The sequence below is a fragment of the Indicator indicator genome, chromosome 2, assembly GCF_027791375.1.
Source record: "Indicator indicator isolate 239-I01 chromosome 2, UM_Iind_1.1, whole genome shotgun sequence".
In the NCBI taxonomy this organism is placed as follows: domain Eukaryota; kingdom Metazoa; phylum Chordata; class Aves; order Piciformes; family Indicatoridae; genus Indicator; species Indicator indicator.
The window spans coordinates 23,752,258-23,776,161 of NC_072011.1; the positions used below are offsets into that span (position 1 = coordinate 23,752,258).

At 41.0% G+C, this 23,904-nt stretch overlaps 1 protein-coding gene across 1 annotated transcript in view; it reads left to right on the top strand.

The window, feature by feature from the left end:
- FNDC1 (fibronectin type III domain containing 1) overlaps positions 1 to 22,775 on the top strand; it is a 46,281-nt gene extending 23,506 nt beyond the window's left edge. Inside the window, exons 12-20 of the mRNA XM_054398257.1 lie at positions 1,318 to 1,383; positions 3,145 to 3,321; positions 5,238 to 5,468; positions 6,837 to 6,945; positions 14,562 to 14,641; positions 16,815 to 16,844; positions 19,837 to 19,998; positions 21,113 to 21,235; positions 22,660 to 22,775. Coding sequence (XP_054254232.1) covers positions 1,318 to 1,383; positions 3,145 to 3,321; positions 5,238 to 5,468; positions 6,837 to 6,945; positions 14,562 to 14,641; positions 16,815 to 16,844; positions 19,837 to 19,998; positions 21,113 to 21,235; positions 22,660 to 22,775 — 1,094 coding nt within the window. The remainder of the gene's footprint in view (positions 1 to 1,317; positions 1,384 to 3,144; positions 3,322 to 5,237; positions 5,469 to 6,836; positions 6,946 to 14,561; positions 14,642 to 16,814; positions 16,845 to 19,836; positions 19,999 to 21,112; positions 21,236 to 22,659) is intronic.
- Positions 22,776 to 23,904: the final 1,129 nt, after the last annotated feature.

The window sequence follows — 23,904 nt, forward strand, 5'->3', positions numbered from 1 at the left end:
AGACAGAACAAGTACAAAAATAGGAAATAATGTTGTACATAGGCCAAAGGCTGATGTGAATGAGTTAAAATGTGCTTGTGAAGGACTTCACATTTCTGCATATCTGAGCCTTTTGTTTAATTCAGTGTAGTCAAAGGTAAGTGCATACATTATAGATGTTGGTTGTGGTAAGAGCATCTGTCTTTGTTCATGCTCTGGCCACTCCTCAGCACTAGCATTTCATTGAAGACTTCTGGTTGTACCTGAAGTGGGTTCCAGCACAATACTGTTGCTTTGTTTGCATTGCTTTTCATGGCTAATATGACATTTGTGTACTCTGTGGTTTCTCTGAATAACGTGGAGAAATTAATTTCTTGGAGCCTGCAGGGAAGCCTTCTGGGTTCACAAGATAAGGCATTGATGGTTAATATATCTGGTGCTGGGTACATGACCTGCAAAAATATTGAGATAATATGTAGGGATCGTCATCTGAGAAGTTTGTGGCTACATTTCCACTGGTTATTGGGGTGGGACAGGAGGCTGTTTTTTATGTGCACCTCACAAACATCTCATCTTGCTATGCTTTCACTTACATCGTGGAGCAATCTCAGTGTGCACAAATTGAATTCCTGTTGGATGAAACTAAAGTAGAAGCAGTGCTTCAGGGTGACACGTATGTGTCCCAACCTGTAATAGGCATTCAGTCCACAGGATCAGACTAGAACTAATGTAAAGTAAAACCCCAGGAAATCCAGCACCAGTTACTTCATTCTACAAATCCATTCCTTTTGGGCTGTGCCACTTGCTAGCATAGACACAGTCTGTAAATGTCACAGCTCTGTGGGTTATTTGATATTTATTCCTCCACAAAAACATTTGAAGAGAAGCTTTTTGTTTATTTGAATTGCTTGGTTGATTTTTTTGCGTATAAAAGTCTCACATTTCTTGCTTCTGAGACTATACTATAAAATGTTGTCAAATCCTAACCTGACCTGAGCATTACACAGTTGCTGGAAGCTAGCCTTTGCGCCAGAGCTGTTTGGCCCTGGGGCAGGGCTCCTGGAAGGTGATTTACTCTCAATTTTGAGTAGCAGCCCTGAATCTGTTTTCCCCCAGTAAAACTCCTGGCTGCTGAAGTTAGCTGGTCATCTGTTATTGCAGTATGCAGAATGAACTGTCTCTGGCTCTTATCTGGAAACTAGGCAGTTACCTTATTTCTTTACAAATCAACTGGCTAAAGATTTTTATTTTAAACTTTATTCCAGAACTATTTTACTAGGAGAGTAGGAGTGAGACCACTGAATTCTTATAACACTTTTTTTCTTTCTCCTTCAATAGATACATTCTCGGGACTGGATTCAGATATGACAGCAACTACAGAGGCATACGTGATATATGATGATGGTACTCATTAATTGTGAAAGTCTATTGCAAGTGGCATGTTTGGGGCTGGTTTTTCCTCTGTCTTTTTTCTTCTGAATTGGGTTTGAGGGGGCAGGCTGGTGAATGACAGCTTAAGCAAGTACTGGTGAGCTGGAAAAGCTTTCCAGAGTCCTGCATCACATGTGAAGAGCAAAAGTGCAAAAGCACTTTCTGGATGAGAAAGTCCCTTTCTGTCAGTCCTACAATGTAACAGGAACCTATTGTGGAAATAAGTTGCATTCAGAGCTGGGTCATACAGTCACTGCTTCAATCCTAGATAGACTTCCTTCAGTACAACGTCTGACTCCAGCCCAGTCAGAGTCAATGAACTCTTCTAAAACAGAAAATACAGATAACATCTGAGCCATGGAAACCTGAAATACCTTAGTGAGTTGTTAGCACTTCTACAGCACTGTGAATTTTTTTTTAAATGTGTAGTCTGCGTTTAGACTATAAAACATACGGAGTGAGATCACCTACATATAAAATAATTATTCTGCTGAATTCCTGTGGAATTTAAATAAAAGAGATTTGAAATCAGATAAAAGGAGGCAAGAGAAAGATTTTTGTGTATTTGTATGAATACTGTCTGGTATTATAATCCAGGACACAAAACTTAGCTGAAGAGAAAGTCTCAACTTTCAGCATTTAATTATAAGATTGCATAGGGAATGCAAATTCTCAGCTAGTGGACCTAGCATTCACTTCTGATGTTCTACTCCTTTTAATCCTCAGATTCTTGCTCCTACTCTTGCATGTTAAAATGGATAAACACACTCAAAGTTAAAGCTGTTTTTGGTAGAATTTAGGGCTCCATAATAATAAAAGTTTCTTCTTTGTGAATGCAGTGCTGACATCTTAAGTCAAAGCACCATCCACAAAAGCAGAAAAGGATTTTAGAAAGAGAGTGCAGACCTTAGAGGAAGATATCATAGACTTTTGTGCTTTTTATTCATATCACTTCATACTGATGCCAACATTTACAGTGTAGGGAGTATGGACTAAAAATTGTACAAGTCCTATTTCCCATGTTCCTTACATCCCTGTGAAAATGGAATATCCTTGAAACTCAGGTCTTTTCCCAGGCCTCCACTTAGGTGCAGATCATCTGAATTTCAAAGGACTCTGGTTTTAGCAGTATTGAGAATCAGGAAGGATTGAATATCAGCAGATTTGTGTGGGCCAGTTTCCTTTCCCTCATGGCCATAATGGGACCACAAATGGCAAGTACAAGACTCTACACCTCTTAAGTTGCAGGAAGGTTAGGAGCAGTATGAACCAGCTTTAGTATTTTAGGAAAATAACACATTTTTCTTAAACCCTTTTTTTCCCCCATTCCTTTGGCATCCGAGGGCTTTGGCCAGGTATTCAATTACTGCTCCATCTTCTCTTGGGGATTGTGAAAGTAATTGGAAGACTAAGCATATTCAGGATATTGTGGTATGAATGCATTAGTTTATTGTCATCCTTTTGCCTGTGTGAGTGGGGTCTAAATCAGCAATGACAGTAGTATTCTGAGGCAAAGACTTTGTGCTCACTATTTATGTGCTTGATAGAAACACTTATAAGGCTGAGGTGTGACAAGTCCTGATGTAGAAGCTTATAAGGAATTTGTGGCAGCTAGGACTGGGTGCATGGCACTCCTTTGGGGCCGTGTCTGGTAACAGAAATGTTTAACATCTCATAGTTAAACCAAAATAACATGGAGATAGCTAATGTTTTTGGTTTGTGTTTCCTCTGAAGACTATGAGTTTTTTGAGAGCACTTTGCCACCAACCACCACCACTGTCACCACCACCACTGTCACCACCACCACTGCTTCTACAATGACAGAATCTGAAGTTGTCTATCCAGAGACTAGTGTTGTTGGCACCGGCCCTGTGTCAGAATATGATATTGCTGGGAAGAAACGATTCACTGGTAAGGATGTGCTTTGGTTTGTGTAGCTTACTGCTTGTGCTATGAAGAATTCTTGTTTTAGCAAGGTTTGCCCTTAATCTGAGACCATTCTGCAAATACCTCCAACAGACTACTGTGTGGTCCTTGTAAGAACTGCTGCTTGGGAAACCCAAGCAGTAGTGCTTGGATGCTACTATGTCTACATGTGGAACTATGCTGATTTTGCTGAAGCTGTGCAAACCTCTTTGTATGCTTTCAGTGTAAGTGCTCCGCTTGGTACTTTGCATTGCTTTTGGTTTAGCTGAAGTCAAGAGCAAAAGTGTTGGTTCTGGTGCTCAGTTTAGCTCAATTGCATCATTTTGAGTTCACATCAGTAATTAGTGCAAGTATCTTCTGGGAAATCTGATTTTTTTTCCACTGACCCATGCAACCTCAGTGATTTCACCAACCTTGCAGAAGAATATATGTCAATGGTGTGCTTCAAAGTCAAGGAATTAATGTTATTTTGGATATAAACTTTACAAAAGGTAAAATCAACAGAAATAGATTTGACTTTGCTGTTTATATCTTTGCTCTGTAGACAAAACTTAGTGAAGGAGCCCACAGTATATTGCCATGAGCCATGAGACTGGCTTCTGTATGTGAGTCACTCAAGTGTGTAGGTAGGTGTTGCATATCTGACTTAAGAGCAACTCTGCTTCTTTGTCAGAGAAGCAGCTAGGGGCCAGACTGGAGGGTTTTGGAGGTGGTAGAACACTGCATTCCAGCCTTCAGCCCAGCCCTTTATAAATCTCTAGCATTTGAACTGAGGTCAGGTCAGCTGCTGGCTCACCTGGCATTTCAGATGGGCGTTCAGGGGATGCGACAGTCAGCTTTTACTCAAGTTTTACCTTCCCTTCAAATATCCCCAAGCTTCATGTGGCTTATAATGAAGCTTTGCTGCTGGAATATAAGATTTGTTTTTATATATACCAAGATTTTTTCCAGTGCATCTTCAGTTTCCCTGTCCAAACAATTCCATGAGGTTTCTATTCGACTCTCTCACTGACAGTGCTTCTTGATTCATTTAGTTGGAGAAGCTAAAATTAACTTCATTGCAAGATCTGGAAAAAATCCCTTTAGGGCATGAAATCCAATAAGATAAACCAAGAACTGTTGTTTTATGAACATTTGAAGGCACTAGGGAAATAATATTACCATTTCAATGAATTGTATTATTGCAACTGAATAAACATTTCCAAAGCAACTTTTATAGTCCTTACTTTGAATGTTACAGTGACTTTTAAGGCAATAAAAAGATGGTTTAATCTTTTCCTGAAGTGCAATTCCAGTCGGTGTAAATCTTTTAAAAATTGAAGTTGCAGGTTGGGAACTCATGCCTGGAAGGTAAGGTCTTATGACTTCTGGTCCCTTAGTACCCTGGGGACCACAGCAATAATCCCTTCATTTAACTTGGTCAGACTTCACCTTGGAATTACTCTTGTTCCTTCTGTTGTTTCAGTTCAGCTTCAGGGTGTTTATTTAAGAACCAAGCGCTTTGACTTGTAAAATCTTAGATGACCTAAGGCCCTGGCAGAAATCTGTTCCCATGTCTGGAAAGGCAGAAAATTTGGTGACTTTTTCACTCCACCTTCCAGAGCAGCTGGAGGTCCTGCAGTCAGATTACTCTCTTTTGCCTCTCATAGCAAAGATGACCATTCTTTGCGTAAATGGGATCCCATTCCCCTGGCTCATCAGACAAGTTGAGTGTGAGCCAGACTTCATTGGCAGCAGTGAACTGTCTCTGGGCTAGAAGGGGAGAAATTTTAAAATGCTTCACAAAACTTGACTCTATTCTTTTCCAGAAATTTCCAGCCTGTGTGCTACCTACAAACTCCTGTGCCTGTGATACCTACAAAACTGCCAACTAAATACTCTCCCTCCCATGTCTCTTCCAGCTCCTTATGTGACCTATCTCAATAAAGATCCAGCAGCCCCCTGCTCCTTGACAGAGGCCCTGGAGCACTTCCAAGTGGAGAGCCTTGATGAAATCATCCCTAATGACCTCAGAGAAAAAGAAATGCATCCACTGAAAGCTCCTCATAACATCACTGTTGTGGCAGTTGAAGGCTGTCACTCCTTTGTCATTGTGGACTGGGCCAAACCTACTCAAGGAGACATGGTAACAGGTACTCTACTGAGAGCTGCTGTTCTGATCAGGTAGTGGGGGCAGGGAAGGTTTTCTTAAATGGCCATTTTTATCTTAAACTGAGTCAACAGCCCATGAAGTTCTCACTGCAATTTTCTGAGGGAGGTGAGCTACTTTCTGAGGAGTGAGAAGCTTGCTCTGCTATCTCTCAATGCCAGACTAACCTGCCCATATTGGTCCAGATATCTTATGATTTTGGCACTGACTATGCCAGTGGTTCAGAAGGCATGGCTTCTTGCCTGGATGGTAGCTATGATAGCACTTCTACCCCCAGGTAGTGCCCTCAACTCCACTATAGTCACCTCCCAAGCCTACCTACCCTGTGCATTTCACACTTTGCTTTAGTCTACTCTGGTCAAAGGTGGCTGCATGGCTGGAGCCAATCTGAGTCCTGCTTGGCTGTCCTCGTGGGTACTGGAGCAGTCTGTATGCCTGTAGAGGGGCTTCTGGTTTGGCAGCTCTCTACTCTGGACTTTTTGTAGGAAGGCTTTCAGAGTTGATTATCTCAGGTGGAGTCTGTGGCCCAGGGTATGATAACATGCTTTAACTGAAATTTTGCTCAAATATCAGCCTGACAAGTGAGGGTCAGAAGTGGGGAATATGTTAAACAGACATGTTAACATCCTTTAATGTCTTTAGACTTTTTGAGAGCCGGAGGGAAGCCCAACTCACTTCAAGAATGAATCTCAAAAGTTTTTGGCAAAACACTAGAGTAAATAACCAAAATATTTCAGGAATTAATAAACCCCTGTTTGTCAGTGGACCCCAAATATCTGAAATAAGTACTGGAAAAGGCCACTGCTTTGGTGCAGATGTCCAGCTTTGCCCAGCCCTGTGGGTAACAGCCATTGCAGAGGAGTGGGAGCTAAAGCAGCTATAGTGGTTGCAAAGGGAGACAGTGACAACTTGCACAGGCTATGTGATGCCTCTCCCACAGCATTTCGTCCTTCAGGGCTTAGTACAGTACCTTACTGAGTGCAATTGACATAATATTTTCTTTTTTTTCCCCAAATAAACCCTAGTATTTTTCTCTATATTAGTTTCTGCACAGTCAGTGTATGGGTTAAAACAGTGAATGGGTTGTCTCTGTCTTCTTGCCTTCACTGTGTTTTAAATAACAATTGAAACCTGGGTACCATCCTCTGATGTAATGCTCCACCATTATTAGCTAATGACAGGAAATTCTTGTAGCCTGGGATTTTCCAGAAGAGTTAACTATTCAATCACTTTCACATTCAGAAGTACTTCCACTCCTTTTAACCCATGAAATGTGCCACAACATTTAGGGATAGCATTTATGTGAAACTTATTTAGAATCCTCACAACTCTTCGTCTTTCCTCTGTACAGGCTATCTGGTTTACAGTGCATCCTATGATGACTTTTTAAAGAATAAGTGGTCAACCAGAACTGCAGGGACTACTCATCTGCCAGTTGAGAACCTGAAGCCAAACACAAGGTAAGGATTTGATCCACTCTTTTTCAGTTCTCCTAGGGAAGTAAAACAAATATTGTGAGTTGTCAATCAGTTTTCTTGGCCTCTGTATAAATATTTACATCTTTTCTAGATTTTACTCATCCTATTTGACAGTAAATTGTTTTGTAAACTGAACAACTGCTTACATGATATCTTTACCATATTGATCATGGAGCAGATGACTGTGTGTACATGCATATAATAATGCCTATGAAAACACGTTTGGGTAACAGAGAAAGTCTTATTTTTAAAATGTGGTTTTTAGTCTTATGCATGATTGAATCAAATATTGAGAGGAAGAGTATACTAAAATATACCCTTGCTGTGATATGATGTGGCCATTCCCATAAACTGGTGTGGCCAAGATTTTATACCTAGGGGGTGGAGGGGAGAAGTACCACTTTCTGGTCTGTTTTCACTGTCTGTTCACATAAATCATGATAGAAGAGAGGGCTTGGTCATACATAATGATGCTGTGGTGGTTGTTCAAAAGCTGGTTTTGCAGGAGCTTTAGGTCTTGCAAAAATTCTCACTGAAATGGCAGAACAAGAATGCATGCTTTGCATGATGGAATAATTTACAGCAATTGGGTGGGAAAAATCAGTGCAGTGCAGCATTTGAGTCTCTAATACAACCCAGCATATTTTTTTTCTTACAGTGCTTTGCCACACAGCACTGATTTTAGCATAGACTCACACAGTCCTTGTGCCTGCAGCTGATCCTGCTGATCCTGAAACATCCAAGCAGAAAGAAATCATAGTATGTGCTAAGAAGAGGGTGTTGCTCCCCTGTCTTGTCCCCAGAGATTTACCTCCAACCAGAGTTCTGAGGACATGGCAACTCTTTGGGAGAGCCAACACCAGAGCAACTTCAGCAGGCAGTTCCCTAGTCAGTTGCACCAGGAATACATCTGTCAGATGCAGCGTCAAAAACCCAGGGAATTAACAAGGTGTATGGAAAAGTGGGAGAAGGACACACAGGACACCCAAAGACATAAAAAAGCAGAAATAAGATGTCACAGGAAAAAATTGTTCCATCTTACCCTCACCAGTTCTGGCTGTAGTGCTGTCAGTCACACACTTCATGAGGCTTTTCCTTACATATTCAAGAGATTAAAAAAAGACAAACAGTTCTGAAGGTTAATAATCTAGACCTCAAGGAGAGTTCTTTAATGCAACTTCAGGATGCATTAAAGCAATATTGCTTGCACAGCAGAGAGCTATAATTATATGCTCCGCATCTGCTAGTATCCTTCTTATAAAACATCATTGTTACAAATGTGCAGAGGGAGATGTGTGGCACAGTTTATCTGTGGGTTTCACCTGTTGTAACAGGAAAGCAGAGGCCTGAGATCTCCTGAACTGTGTTCCTAGATAGTGACGAAAATGGGTGCAGACCCTTCTGCCTTTGTATGTCCATGTCTTTGTGACTTGTGGATGCTCTTTCCCTAAACCTCTCTCTTCCTGCTGCTAGTTGCAGTTCCTGCCTTACCATCCCAGACTCCAGTACATCCCCTGCCCTTTTCCTTTTCACTAGTTTTTGCTCCTCCACTCCTCACATTGCACCCCCCCAGGCCAGGGAGGCATTGCTTGAATGCCCTGGTCTCCCTTAGCCAGGCTCTCTGTCTCTTGCTCCTCTGTTGCTTCCACCTTCCAGCTGCAACTCCTCACCTCTTCACTGTCTTTCAATCAAGTCTCCGTTTCCTGCTGCTCGAAGGACAGTGTTCAAATACAGTGATAGCTCTTTGCTTCTCATGCCCATTGCCTCAAGGATGCTAGGTCATCAGAAAAAGCTGTTGCAGCGAAGGCACCCAGGAAAGCTGTGGCTGCTGTTCTGGCCATATTCAGTGCAGAGGAACTGGTGGGAACTGAGCTGCCAACCTGTGATACTGAGATCTACTGAGATGTACATTAACTCCAGGCTTCAGAAGGTCACAATTTGGTTTTATGTGAGTGGAAGAGTAAAGTTATTAAGTTCACACATCACCATGAACCTAGGTAACTCCTATGTTGAATATTAAAATTCTATTTCAAAATAGGGAGGCTCAAGCCAGTACTATTTGTTTCAAGCTTATTTCCTCAGCATCTTACTGAAGAATGGTATAATCCATTGACATCTGTTGTAGGCTGTCTAGAAGCAATAATGGCTTCATGTGGGGTCTAGGGTGGAGAAGAAGGGTTCTTTACCACAGAGAAGTTGTGTGTATTGGCTAATCTCATTTACATTCTCCAAACCCACAGACTGAATTGATTGCATGTTTTTTCTCTTAAAAATAACTGCCTAACCACTGAGAAGACTCCATGCCTAACTAAGAAAATATGGTGTGAAATCTGAAATTAGTCTAAAAATTTTGTGCTTGCATTCTTAGTGCATTTTGTGAGAAATCTCTGATTAAGCTGGATTTACTGTATGCAGATGCTATTGACTGCTGAGCATCCCGTGAGGGGCTGTTGGTGGTGCAGTCTTGCAGCATGTGCAAGCATATCAGAAACAGGTCGGCATCTTGGCAGAGGTGAGCCTCAGAGAAGCTGTCAACATATTCTGAAAAACATCTGCATGGTGTTTAGGTTTTACAAACAAAACAGAAGTCTATGTCATAAGTTTTCTTCCACTTCCATTTTAGAAGTGAAAGTTTTTCTGTTGACAAAACTCCAGTCAGCTTCAGTGGGCACAGGAGATACTTCTTTGTGACGTGAATATAAATGCTAAAATTATTTTAAAACTTAGTAAATCTTAAAAGCAGCAGTCTTGACAATATCCCTTCCCTAATCTTAATTCTTAGCCATCACAGGAGACTAATGCAAAGGACTGGACAGCATCCCCTCAACCACTAAGTCCAGTCTCCTGCAGTCACAAACATTATAATCCTCATCATAAACATTTCAGTCTCCTTTTTGAGCATGGTTAGGCTTTTTCCTGCCTTTTTGCAGGAAAGCTGTGTCAGTGCCTGATGGGAGTGGCTAGATAGTTTCATGATATAAAACACCATCCTTTGCCACCATATCTCCACATCTCATCAACTCTTACCTATTCACTTGGTTTTTGTTCCCTCCTGGAATATTTTGATCCCATAGTGCATGCTACCAATTCCAGTATTGTACAGAGCATTTCATAGGAGGCTCTTGAACATTTATTCAATGAACAGAGCCTGAATCTCCTGGCTTGAATCTTCTGAGGGCCAGGTGCACCAAAAATTTCTGTTTCCTTTCTGTATCTTTGTTAAAACAAAGCCCTATGCGTATCCGCCCTAGCTCTCACCCAGTGTTGGGGGAGGTCCAGCAGCAGCCGTCCCGCTGTCCCCGTGGCTGGCATGCTGTCGTGGTGCTGTGGCTCCCACACTGCCATCTGCAGCACTTGTGGACAGTCACTGTGCATCCTATGGCTGGCTGGCATCTCACCATCTCAGCCTGCCCCTGGGTGGGGTGCTGGGCTGGGGTTCCATGCAGACATGCCTTTGGAGAGGCTGGAAAAAGGATTTTACAGTTATTTTTTTGTAAAACAGCTGCTTTCCTAATTAGCATGGTGAGTGATTATCTCACTTTGTGGCTGCAAGTGCCAGCTATTTAATTTCAACCGAAGGGAAACACCTTGAATTAAGTCATAACATCATTTTGCTCCAAGTGACAGGTATGGTGATAGGATTAGTCATATAATCTAAATGAATAAAAGCATTACTTTTCCACTGCCCCATTGCAGTTTACTATGTCCTTTCTTGCCATGTCAGTAGAAATGGTATATAAGATCTCAAAGGTTTAGTCTTAGGAGGAAAAGCTTCTTTCTTGTCTGTACTGAAAATGAACAACAAACAGTATTGCATCTGTTATAGTTGCGATTCCTCTGTGCCTATTTGTAGGAAGATAGCAACCTTTAACAACTTTTGAGAAGGCTATGTTTTGTCTTTGAGTTGGAAAGAATGTAAACACCTTGTAACTGAAGAGAAAGACTAGGCAGAAGTTGACTGGATATGTTGAGAAGCTTGTTTGTCAGTATTAACCTATTGTATGCCTTGCTTGGACCCGTGTCAGTGAAAGGATAGCCAATTGGGATGTGACAGCTCTGTATTAGAAAAGCATGTAAGCTGACTGTGTAACACAGTAGAGGGCTCTTGCTTTGCTTCTGCTTTTGCTTTGCTTGTGCTTACTGCTTTGCTTAGTTGCTTAGGCAATAAATGCTTTCGCCTTCCGCAATAAGAGTCTTCTTGTCTTGTCTTCACCTGGAAACATCTTAACACACAGCCTAAGAAGAATAGTACTAGCTACCATTATAAATGGTGACCCCCAACTTGATATTGATAGCACTTCATTGCAGTTCTGCCTAAGCAAAGTGTAATGAAAGCACAATCAACTTATATTTCGCAAATTTTGTTCCTATATTCATACGATGAAGAACTGTCAAATTATACTGATTTGAGATTTCTTGGCAAATTCATCAGCTGAGGAATTCAAACTAATGAAAACATCAGATGCCTGGAACTAGAAAGGCTTTGGCAATTTCTTTATTTGTCATGTTTGAGAAAGAAATAAATCCTGACTGCATTATTTTATTGACATTCTTAATACAGCAATCATAGCATCATCTATGTTTAAATCACAGGTCAGTAAGTCATGAGACCTGGCTCTCTTTCTGGCATGACTAGAGACTTCTTGTGTATATAAAAGCTTAGAAACCAATTTTCCACTTTAGCAAAGGGAAATGTACTCATAATTTCATCACTGTATTTTCCAAACAGGCGAGCAACTTGAACAATCACATGTCCCAGACAGGCTTCTATGTATGTAACAGGACACCTGAGGGCATGGTTGCCCTGATTGCATAGATAATCAGTTCTTGTGTTAGTTAGAAAACTCTATGGTTTTCCGCACTTATATATGTGCATGAGGTTCTTGGACTGCTCTCTCCTATTTCATATGTGGCTCATCTCACATGTATCTCAGGGGAACATTTTGAAACCATCATTAATACACACATATTAAGAGTGCACTGAAAGGATTGCTCAGAAGGTTCCACTGTGTTGTAAAGGTGGCATCTAATTATACCTCTGTGGAAGCTGTGGTAAGTCAAGCATCCATACAGATGTTTTCACTATGCTTTGAAGCATTACAGAAAAGGTGTGAGCTGGAAAACATTTTTCTCATGCTCTTCTGAAGTAGTTACACCATGTGCTGGACTAAGCCAATACAGCTTGGTGCTCTGTTGCCTCTGTTTTGGGAGCCAGCATGAGGAATTATGTCCCATATGTCCCTGTGGTCAACCTGATGCTGCCAATCCCTGCCCCGGTCTGGGTCAAGAAGGTATGAGTGGGTGAAAGGGGTGTGGGTGGATGTAGCTGTCCCTTGAGATCATTTGCACCTCAGGTGATTAAACCAATGCCCTGCCCAAGCGGTCAGAGGCAGAGGCTTTTTGCCTCCCTTCTCATCTTTCTCCAGCCACACTAAACACTCAGTTGCTGTGTCCAAGAAATCAAGGTCAATGGTTACAACCAAAGGCAAATATTTCTTCTAGCAAGAGGATTGTGCTAGGCATAAGCAAAACACACAGCCTTGCTAAATTTCACTGTTTAATGTGGTTTCTTTTTGCTGCAGTATGTGTGGCTTTTAAAAGAAAGCTACGAGTCATTTGTGAGCACCACATGGTCATTAATTAATTAATTATAGGCAGAACTAGCTGCAGAAAGCAGAAGCTGAGCCAATTTCTGGTGTGAGCTGTGGGACCCAGCAGGGTCAGGGGGCATGTCCCCCATGCAGGGGTGGGAACATGTACCGCAGAGGGTCTGACCGTGCATGTACTGCAGATCTGGCACAGACATGAGGTAAAGGTGATGCTACAGATGAAGCCCAGAATTTTTCAATTCCTGTATCTTGCATACTGATCTTACCTAGAGGGACCTGCCTGTAATTTTTACAGAGCAGGAATATGCCCTGGCCAGCACCCTGGAGATAACCACCTTGCTTCATGGCAGAACTCATTGTTCATGTGACTGCCAACCTTTTGCTGAAGCACTCGATGTTATTTGCACATCTTCTCAGCCTTTTCATCGGTATTGGTTTCATTTTGAGGCAAAGCAGTTCACTTTGAAAAAAAGATGCTAATCTTTGCCAAAGGTCTGTTTCACGATCTTGTGAATAGCTTGTGCATGCTTAGCTGGTGCTTAGGCCAGAGAGGGTACTTTCAGGAGCAACCTCCAGGTCCTGCTCCTTGAGGAGCAAGTACTTCTAATGGTACAGGAAAGTCCACATGATGAACATTCAGTGGCAGGCTGAAAACAACAAAGTTCCTGCAACAGAATTGTGTTGAATTTTCCTGCTGTCTGGTAGGCTGTAAAGCATAAGCATCTTAACGTGTCATTAAACCACATTACACTCTTGTGTTTCAGTGGCTGCTGTCACCTCTCATTGACAAAAGCAAAGGGGTTAAAGTGTTTAATGTGGATGGTGGCCCTACTTGGTGCATGAACTGTGCCAGGTGGCAATAAATTTCAGGGACCACCTTTGCTATGAAACATACTGTCTCAGCCCAGCATTGGCCGTGCAGGTGGAGCAGCACTGGCAAGTTTTCATTTAGGATGGGGAGAGCTTTGACAGCAAGAGCAGCCTGGTGCTTTTAACGGGACAGGCTCACTTTTACCAGTAGAGAGGCATCAGGCGTGCCATGTGGATAGGACATTGCCATGGGGGTAATTCAGACAACTATCCCCATGAGTAAGCACTTGCCCTCTTACGTAGGTCTTCTAGAGAGCTTTTGGAAATGTCTGCTTTTGGGTGAGTGGCTAAATCAAGATCTAAATGCTGTGTGGATATTACAAGAAAAAAATTGAGCAAACAGGCAAGAAAAGAAAACCTAAACTCAGGCACTTTAAAAATGTTGTGCTGGAAATTTTTACAGTAATCTTCCATTTTAATTGGTTTCTGGTGGGCTGGATACAAAGATAAAAGGGAAAGAAGAAAACATTAATCCAAGGGAAAAAAATGTCAGGATAGGTATCGACTAAAAATCGTATTTAGAAATGAATTTAAAATATGCTTACACATATTCTCCTCTAAGGGTGAGGAGTTCTAGTATTAAGTCATGTGCTTTGAATTAGGCATGTGATTTGTGATTTAAATACTTTGGGGGAATCAATAAGGCAGCATGTGAAGCTTTCTCATATTACTTAAGTATTGTGATCTTAATGCTGCTAGAGTTTTTACAGAAAGGTCAAAAGCTTAGCTTCTGATCTCATATAATCCAGCTTTACACCACTGCTTTTGTGGAAGTTAATCTGCTTTAAAACTGTTTCTGAGATCAGAATTTTGTTTCCTTGCAACTTTTAGTCTATTGCTATTGGTTGTTTCATATGAAGCGGATGTAGTTGTGTGTGGTTTTAGAAAGGGGTATGATATAAATAAATTATTCGAAAATATGCATAAAAGCAATTGAAAAAAAAGGAGAAATTTGTCTGTAACAGCCAGCTCATACCTTGGTTCAATATCGAACTCTATTTAATGCCAAAGACACCTGAACTCAGTGGAATTCTACTGCTTTAAATCTGTCTGTATTAATATTATTCAGAACTTGGCCATTGCAATGGAATCTCCATTTTCCCTCTCTTTTTGTTTCAGGTATTATTTTAAAGTCCAAGCAAAAAATCCCTTTGGTTATGGACCTGTTAGCTCATCAGTCTCATTTATCACGGAATCTGGTATGTTTTGCTTTTTAGTTTCATCTCAAACCTGAATTCCTAATTCAGATGTGGCAGGACAATGACAAACCAGTGCGGTAATAATGGCGATTATCTTGAATTTGCTAATTTGAGAATTTTTTTTTAGCTTAATTATTTGTTTTCAGTAAAGCTAGGAAAACAATATGCATTTCTAATACCACTATGAAAATAAGTGACACTAAAGTGAACTTCACAGGAACAGGAAGTTGAATTTAAAATATAAGAATACTAATGTTCAACAATACAGAAGCCATAGGAAGTTTAGTGTCTTTGATAGATTGACCAAACATTTGGAAATTAGCTTTGTAATTGTGAACAGCTGAACAGCTGGAAGTGGTTGCTTCTGGAAAAAATATAGAAAAAAATTGTTCCATCAGATTGGCAAGGTTCTGTGTTCTTTTTTTGACAAGACATGCTGCTTTTTCACAGGGCTAATAGTGCATTCAAGAGCAACACCCCCTTCTAAAAAGAGTCAGTTAAATTAGCTGTATTTGCCCATTTCTTTTTCTTCTACTAAGCCAGAGGCAAATGACTCCGCTGAATAATAAAGGACAAAATTTTCATTCTTTACTTGAGTGAAATGTTTGGTGATTTGATGATACAGGATTTGCTCTTTCACTTAACCCCATAGCACTCAAGTGATGTAGTCACCATTGCTGGGGGTATTTAAAAGATGTATAGATTTGGCATTTAGTGACAAAGTTAAAATGATACATTTCATGTGTTTATGAATATATTGCACTAAAAACTGTGCTAATCATGATGGGTGTTTGAGACTGAGATTTGCATGTAAGTGGTAGGTTACATTTCCCTTTGGAAGGTAGGCCTTTAGATGTAGCTTACTGTCAAGGGTTAGGACTGGGCTGGCCACGGAATGATTGAGAGACACTCTCTGTTAACTCCTCTTCCATCCCAGAAGGGGAAGAGAAAAGGAATTAGGGAGAGATATATGAATAGGAAAAGAAAACTAAAGCAGCTTTAATAATAACAATAAAATGAAAAATAAGTACAAATATATACCAAACTATTATGGAACCCAATACACCTTGATGGCGATTATGTCACCATCACCACTGATACTGTGGCAGGCACTGGGGAAGTCCCAGGCTGGACTCAGCAGCAGATGGGAACTGGATTCAGGACCACATGAATTGGGACTGAAGGCAGAATCAGAGAGTCACACAACGTTAGAGGTTGGAAGGGGCCTCCAGAGATCACCAAATCGAACCCCCCTGCCAAAACCAGGATCACCTAGGGTAGTCTGCACAGGAATGCATCCAGGTGGGATTCGAAAGTCTCCAGAGAAGGAGACTCCACAACCTGTTTCAGTCTTCTGTCACCCTTACTGTAAAGAAGTTTCTCCTCATGTTGAAGTGAAACCTTCTGTGGTCAAGTTTGTATCCATTGTTCCTTTTTTTATTACTGTGCACCAACAAAAGAATGGACAGAGTTCTCCTCAGATGCCAGTCATTGAAGAAGAGAGCTTGACCCTCATGATCCCTCAGCTTTATACTGAATATGACCTATATGCAATGGAATATATTATCTTGCTGGTCAGTTTAGGGTCACTGGTTCTGTCTGCTCCTCCCTGCAGTTGTGGCCTTTTTTACTTGCATCCTCCATGTGGTGCACAAGATTTAGCAATGTCCTTGGTCTGCATACCAATCCTTGGTGTTAACTAGGAAAGCCAAGCATTATCACTGCTGGAAACAGGCACTGTCTGCCAGATACGTCATTAACTTCAGAAAGTGCTGTTACTCAGAAGAGGATGAGCTGAAAAGTAAAATGGCTGAACAGAATTAGTTCTATTGTGACTCAAACCAGGACACTTGCACTGTATGTTCAGAAGTATGGTGAAACTATTCTGCTTTGAGGACCTTCTGAGAAATAAAAATATGTTTCAAAGATGGCTTTGAATTTGGTTCTAATCTCAGTACTTTTTTTTACAATCCTGTCATAAATTTCATCAACTGAAAAAAACAGTCGAATAACACATGCTTATTAGCTCTGGAAATTGATAAGACATGTAAATCCCACAATCATAATATAGCTAAAAGCAGTTACTCTGCAACAGACATTCTGTTGAGTGACACGATTTCATATTAAAAACGAGGTTTGGAACTAAATGCTAATTTTTTTTTCATTCTTCTAGACAATCCTCTCCTTGTTGTCAGACCACCTGGTAAGTCTTACTGCTGTTTCTTACATGAAGTGCATAAAACTTGTGCAATATAGGTGTTAGAAGCATGTTAAAATACAGTTTTAAGTTACAGTTTTAACCTGGAACAGATATAAAGTCACAAAACATTCGCAAAACATTTTCTGTCTTAGGACCTAGCCTTTGAAAAGAAATCTTCTGAAGATATGTCCTCTATCTATACTTTACAAGCTTGCTTTTATTTCCAAATTTGCAATAAGCCAGTTCAGCTGCTAACCAGAAGAGCTGATTTCCTGGTGCTATCGGAAGAGATGCAAAAAAAAAAAACCAACAACAACAAACAACAAAAGACCTCATGGTTATTATGCTCTCTCAGCTTTCCTAAGCAGTTCAAATGGCTGGTTCTAGGGGTTTTTTTTGACTGCATTGTTCATGAAAACAATGTCCAGTGTCTCCATCCCTTCTGTGTTTTATTATGCTTGTTAGTCTGCTTTTGCCCGTGTCCTGTCAGATGTCTTTGATGATGCACAGATATTGCAGAACACCCTATGTCTCTGGCAGTCAGTGTGAGAGGCCTCTGAGAGCAGTGGCCTTCCTGTGTCCTCGGTCACCTTCAGGTTTTTTGCCATCAGTTATTTTGTGAGTCTGTTTGTGGAAGGGAGGTGTTGGAAGGTGATGGCTTTTGTACTTGTAGTTTCTGCTTCAGCTGGACAAAGGGAAAATAATTCTGTGTGGCTGCAGGAGTGTCACGAAGGGGAATTATTAATTACCCTCACAATAATAATAAACGATATGACAAACGGGTATTAATAAAAATATTAGTAACGTTTTATTAATGAAAATTGCCAAAACTTGTTAAATAGGATCATTGTACGGTTGGAATATATATTTACAATGGGAATATACAGTCTTAGGGCAAAATGCAAACAATTTTATGCAAACTAGGAGGCAATAATTTGGAAAGAGAAGGTCCCTGAGAGCAGATAGTGCTCGATTACAGCAGGGGGAGGCTCGATAAGAACCTTTAAACCCAAAGGGCAGTGAATTAATTACTCACAGCTGGGGGATGCTGCTGCTGTGTTAGCTTTGGGGTGCTCTCTTACGGAGCAGGCACGGCAGATTGCCGGCAAGAAAAGTTTCCCACGTGGTCCCAGGCTGGTCTGGCTTCAGTGGACGGTGGGCAGTTAACGACGCTCTTCGTGACAGGCACTTGCTTGGTTCCTGGGTAAACTGAGGCACAGCACAACTCTAGTGGCAAGGAGAAGCAGGCTAGGTGGATCCAGCTTCTAGGCTGGTGGCTTCTCCGGCTTGCATGTGTATGGCTCGTGGCTTTATCCCAGGCTCTGGACCAGGCACTTGAGGCAGGTCAGGGCAACTCGAGGTGGCTTCTACAAGACAGGTCCAAGTAGGCTTGAAAGCAAGGCTTAAAGCAAGGCAAAGCAAGGTTTGAAGCAACGCAAAGGCGACTACCAGGTCAACCTCTATATGCATATGGTCAGAGATCGATTGGTCCAATGGGGCACTGAAGCTAACGTGTAGCTGCCCAATGGAAAGGTGTTCTGCCAGGCTATAACCATAAAAGGCAGAAACAAAGACCTTGTATCAGGGGGAACAGTGGTCAGCATACGTGCTCTCACCCCAGATAAACAACTTGTTTACCAGACAGGCAGGAGTCCTGTCACCTTTGTTCTTTGTCCTGCATTGCCCTGTCTTTCTGCGGGAAGGAGGGGAGAGAAAGACCCCTTTTCTAAACATCTTAAGGCCTGTCTGGGTTTGTATTGGGCCATGTCATGGCCCTACCATGACAAGTAGGTAGAGATAAAAGGACTGAAAAGATGGGGCAGAGCTCTGGGAACCTGTGGAAATGATGAACTTCTGAAACATCTGGTGCAGCTCTTATGGGGTATACTAAGTTTATCCTTCAGGATTTTGGGAGGTAGGCAAATGTAATGGATAAATGCAGACTGTTCATAGCACTAAAACCACATTAAGAAATAGTTTATTGTTTTTTTCCAAAGAGAAACCTATGGCCAAAATCCTGCATTCCCTTCACTGTGTGACTTGTTGCGTAAATTCAATCCAGTTGTGTTTGTGTCCATACCAGTGGAGTTTTGAGGATGCCTGGTCTCACATGCAAGAGTTTGCAGGATTTGGTCTATATGCTTGGTGAGAGGAAGGAAGAATAACTAACAGAAAAAACTTTTGATCTCATTTGTAAACCACCTCAAAAATGCACAGTAAAATCAGGGCTTTGTTCTATAGCTAGAAATAAAATACCAGTTAACACATTGGAAGCTTTTTGTGTAATTCTATATGCATTACTACAACAGCAATTTCAAAAGAAATTATATTCTCTTGGTTAGTATAAAGCAAGCATTTGGTAAACCAGTAGGAATATTTAGTCTTTTGCTATACCATTAAGTAGTGCTCAGAACAGAGTTCCGCAGGAAAGGTCTCATCTGTTACTGGAAACTCATCTGTTTTGATATAATGTGGGAAACCAAACCAGAAAAGTACATTTCTGATTTGATCTGTTTAAACAAATCGCAAAAATAGACTTCTTGGCACAGGCTGTTACTCACTGCAGAATTCTGAACATTTGTTCTTTAGCAGATGGGTTAAGTTTTGTACTTAGTGTATTTACTCTATTTAGACAGTGTCACTGTCAGACCTAAGATCAAACACTCTTGAGAAAAGAAACTATCAGTATATAGAGATGTTTTACTAAAAACAGTGAGACTGTTTACTTAGAACTGTGATTCAGTACATAAAATAATTAAAAAGAAAAAATAATTTAACAGTTGTCTATTGCCTTGAAGGGATTTAATCAAGTCCCTTGTATTTTAATTTTTAAAATATTTGTTCTTGAAGTAGCATTTCTGTATATGGAAAAGTCATATATTAAACTGCTGCACCATCTCTTGTAAAACATACTTTCAGATGTTAACCTTGGCAAAACTGAGACTGAAATGCTATTGTTAGTCCTTAATGTTGATTTTTTTTTTCTTCCTCCAAGGTGGTGAGCCTATCTGGATCCCTTTCACTTTTAAATATGACTCCACTTACTCAGACTGCAGTGGCAAGCAGTATGTGAAACGAACTTGGTACCGCAAGTTTGTAGGAGTGGTTCTTTGCAACTCTTTAAGGTACAAGATTTACCTGAGTGATGACCTGAAAGGTAGGCATCAGGATTAATTTCTTGATATTCCATCACTTGTCATTTCCGTCTCCTCACTTTCTTAATCTGGGAGTCGTCCTCTTGCGAATCAGAGAATGGTAGGGGTTGGAAGGGACCTCTGGAGATCATCTAGTCCAACTTCCCTGCCAAAAGAGGATCACCTAGGGCAGGCCATGCAGTAACTCATTCAGGCTGTTTTATTAAGGTCTGTTTGTGATAGCTGACCTGCCCTCCTTTTGAGCTAGGCTCATGCCCTGGGTATTAGGGTTCAAACAGAACTCCTCAGACAGAGGTTTCCCTGGAAAAGCCCATGTGCGTTTGTACCTGAGAAAGCAATGTGTTTTGTATTGTGAAAATGAAGTGCTGCTCCCTACACATCTCCCACGAAGACTCATGCTTGCTTCATGGGTGAGTGAGTCCCAGCTGCAAGCTGTGAGAGAGCAATATACCCTAGAGATCCCTAAGGCAAATCAAAGTGAGAAACAGTGAAGAAAAGGCTGGTATTACAGTGACTGGGTAAGCAGTATTCCTGAGTTAACAATAGCTCTTACAGAGGTGTAATTGCTGAGAGATGATGACAAAAACTTTCCTTATTATTGATCTGGGGTACTCAGTGGTTTTTGAGATTATGCTAATGTGTTATTCTTATTGCAATGTATTTGTGTAGTATAAAGACTGTGTTTGAATATGCAATAAGAAACAGAGTGGCTCACCCCATCTGTCAGAGAAGCAGAGCTCCCCAGTTTTTAGTTTTCATTTGAGACTCTAATCAAACTAATGGTATTGATGTAAGAAGTATTTTTTACTTTCTCATGATATATATATATGTATTGAAATTCTGTCTACCTGTCACCTGTGGTGCAGTGTCTATGGATTTCCAAATGGGGACTATTCCTTACTGAGTATAACCCATTTCTCTTTTCCATAATTTCTCCTTCCATACTGTGAAGGTAATATTATTCCTCTTTCCAGCCTCTGTTTGTTCATTGGTAATACTGTATTTGTCACTGCAATACCTCTCCTGCTTTCTCCCACATCTGTTTTCCTGTTGGTAAAAGAACATCCCAAGTGAAAGTAACACTGAGTCAAATAATCTGTCTGTATCACCCTTCAGACACCTTCTACAGCATTGGGGATAGCTGGGGAAGGGGCGAGGACCACTGCCAGTTTGTGGATTCACACTTAGATGGAAGAACAGGACCTCAGTCATACGTTGAAGCCCTGCCCACCATCCAAGGTATGGCAGTGGGTGAGTGGGATGCTGGCCAGGTGCCTGTCGTCCCATCCATAGGATAAAGGGGTAGAGAGCACAACACAGAGTCTTTGGCCATGGCTGCTAGCAGTTCTCTGAGGAGTCCAGCTGGTACAGTAGGCAATGAGGTGATATTGTACTTAAAAGGTTATCAAAGGCCTAGTTAAAGAGGTTATCAAAGTCCCAGAAGGATTTGTGGGTGCTGAGAGAGACAGACAGAAAGAAAGGGGCCTGTAATGCAAATTATTTACATGAACAAAATGTAATACCAGAAAGAAAAGTTTTGTATATGTCTATGAAACCTTTCTCCTAACTGTAAGACCTGCCTCATTGAGTATCACAAAGGACCAGCTACATCTTTGCAAATACGGCTTCTGCAAATGGTTTCTGACCAGTCCATTCAATGCAGAACACATAAGAGTGTGTCTGCTGACTTAAGGCTGGACTGCAGGACTTTTATTCTGATCTTGCAGATACCTCCCTCTGAGTGAAAATTCTCATGTTGAAGAAGTTCCTCTGAGTAAACTGCTCATCTTACGCAGCTAAGAGGGTGATGGCTTGCTTCATGAAAGTCAGCCAGTCTTTCTAATGTCTGTTATTTAAATTACTCATTTGGCTTTAATGTTTTCCATATTAAATTATTTGCTCATATTCTTTTCATGGTGGTATTACCAGGAAGAAACTGAAATAGTCACTGATATTTATGTATCACTGGGAAGTACTGCATTTCTCAGTTAAAAAGAGGGATGATTAATCCAAATGTGTGTTGCTAGGTCTAGGAGACAGAGATAGAGAACACACAGGAATTGTATTACTGGCACAAGATACGAGTGTTTCAGATGTTCCAGCACACAAGCTATGCAGAGAAGAATGCTGCACCTTTCCTAATGCTTTAAGCAGTCACATTCTTTCTGCAGATGAAGAAAAAGGGGGGAGGAAAGGGCTTAATTCCATATTTACTACTTTAAATTATACCTTTTTGTTTTGTGCAAAGCTGATGTTTGTGAATGGTCTCTGGAGCCCTATGAGATAATATGGTCCGATGGTATTTTTTTGCCCCAGAGTACTTTGTGTATTTAAACTGACTTAGAAACTTCATAAACACAACTGAAATATATCCACCTTTTGGAGTCAAATGCAGCAGCTTTTTGGCAGACCGCAGCATTACACAATAGCTCAAGAGTAAACTTGAGTTGCAGAGTAAAATATTTGCAGAATAAACTCAAACAAAACTACAAGAAGTATAAAGGACCGAGAAAGAGCTGGGCCATATACCAGGGCTAGCAAATACCCTTTTGACAAAATTCCCTACCAGGCAGCTTCTAAGTTTTCATTTGAGTTGTGGAATTGACTGTCACTGCATCTGTTACTTTTGTTAAGTTACTCTGTCTTTGTTTTTTTCCCAACAGGGTATTACCGCCAGTACCGCCAAGAGCCTGTGTCATTTGGACGCATTGGACACACAACACCCTACTACTACGTGGGCTGGTACGAGTGTGGTGTGCCCATCCCAGGGAAATGGTAGCAGCCTGCTTTCCTGTTTTACGCAGACCATGCTTTTGAAATAACTTCCACCAGTGGACTGTGAGCAACAGATCTAAAAAACACCAAAAAAAAAAAAAAAAAAAAAAGAAAAAAAAGGGGGGGGGGTAGAATTGAGGCAAACCAGTGAAGACCAGCTGCTCAAGAAACCCTCACAAAGCCAAGTATGCTCCCCCCCTTTACCAGCCTAAATCTGTGGTGCTGCTTGATTTCTGCTTGGAAGCAGGAAAGGAATTAAGTTTGGCATCCTACCTTCCTCCTCTGGGTCCTTAGGGCACAGAGAGGTGGTTGCAATGTGTGCAGCCTGTCAAAAGTAGAACTGTCTTAGCCTTGCAAATGTGGAATTTTCTTATATGTTACAGAAATGACCTAAGCATGCTGTGCTTGCTCAATGGGATGCTAAACCGTCCTTTGCTGCTGGCTGGGGCTCTCCTATACAATTGTGCCATGTAACTGGCCATGCACCAAAGGCAGTATATTCTTCTGAAGACACTTACCCTGTGGGTTCACCCACAGCTGGACTAATCACTAGGTCACAGTGTAAATTCACTTTGAGATGTATGTATATCTATATCTATATAAATACAGTACTGTACATCTGCAGAAGTACTGCTTAGAGATGCTGAGATTTTCTTGTTCACTAGATAAATGTTTGGAATTTTTATGTAAAAGGTGCTGTTAATTCTTGGAGATACTGCTATGCACAATATAATAACCAAGGAAAGAGCTGTATTCTTCCTGTGAGTACTGTTGATTTAACATTTGAATTATCTATTAAAGTCCTGTGTCCCTCTTCCTTGGTAGCGTTTCTACTGAATGTTCAGTGGGATTCTACCCCTCTTTCCATGTTTAGAGGGGCACTCTAGTCAAGCAAAAACACATATCAGTTTGTCAGCATCAAACATCCTATCCTTTACTATTTAAAAGTTTCAGTGCAACTTTTCTTCAACTCTTTCTCATCTTACATGATGTTATTCTTTGTCAGTATCTTTCTCTTCACTGTGCAGAGGCATGGGATGAATAAAATTAGAAACTGCTTTTAATTTGTTTGCCCTCCAAAAAGAAGCCCAAGCCACCATCATAAGGGTCAACTAGCAGGAAATCTATTTGAC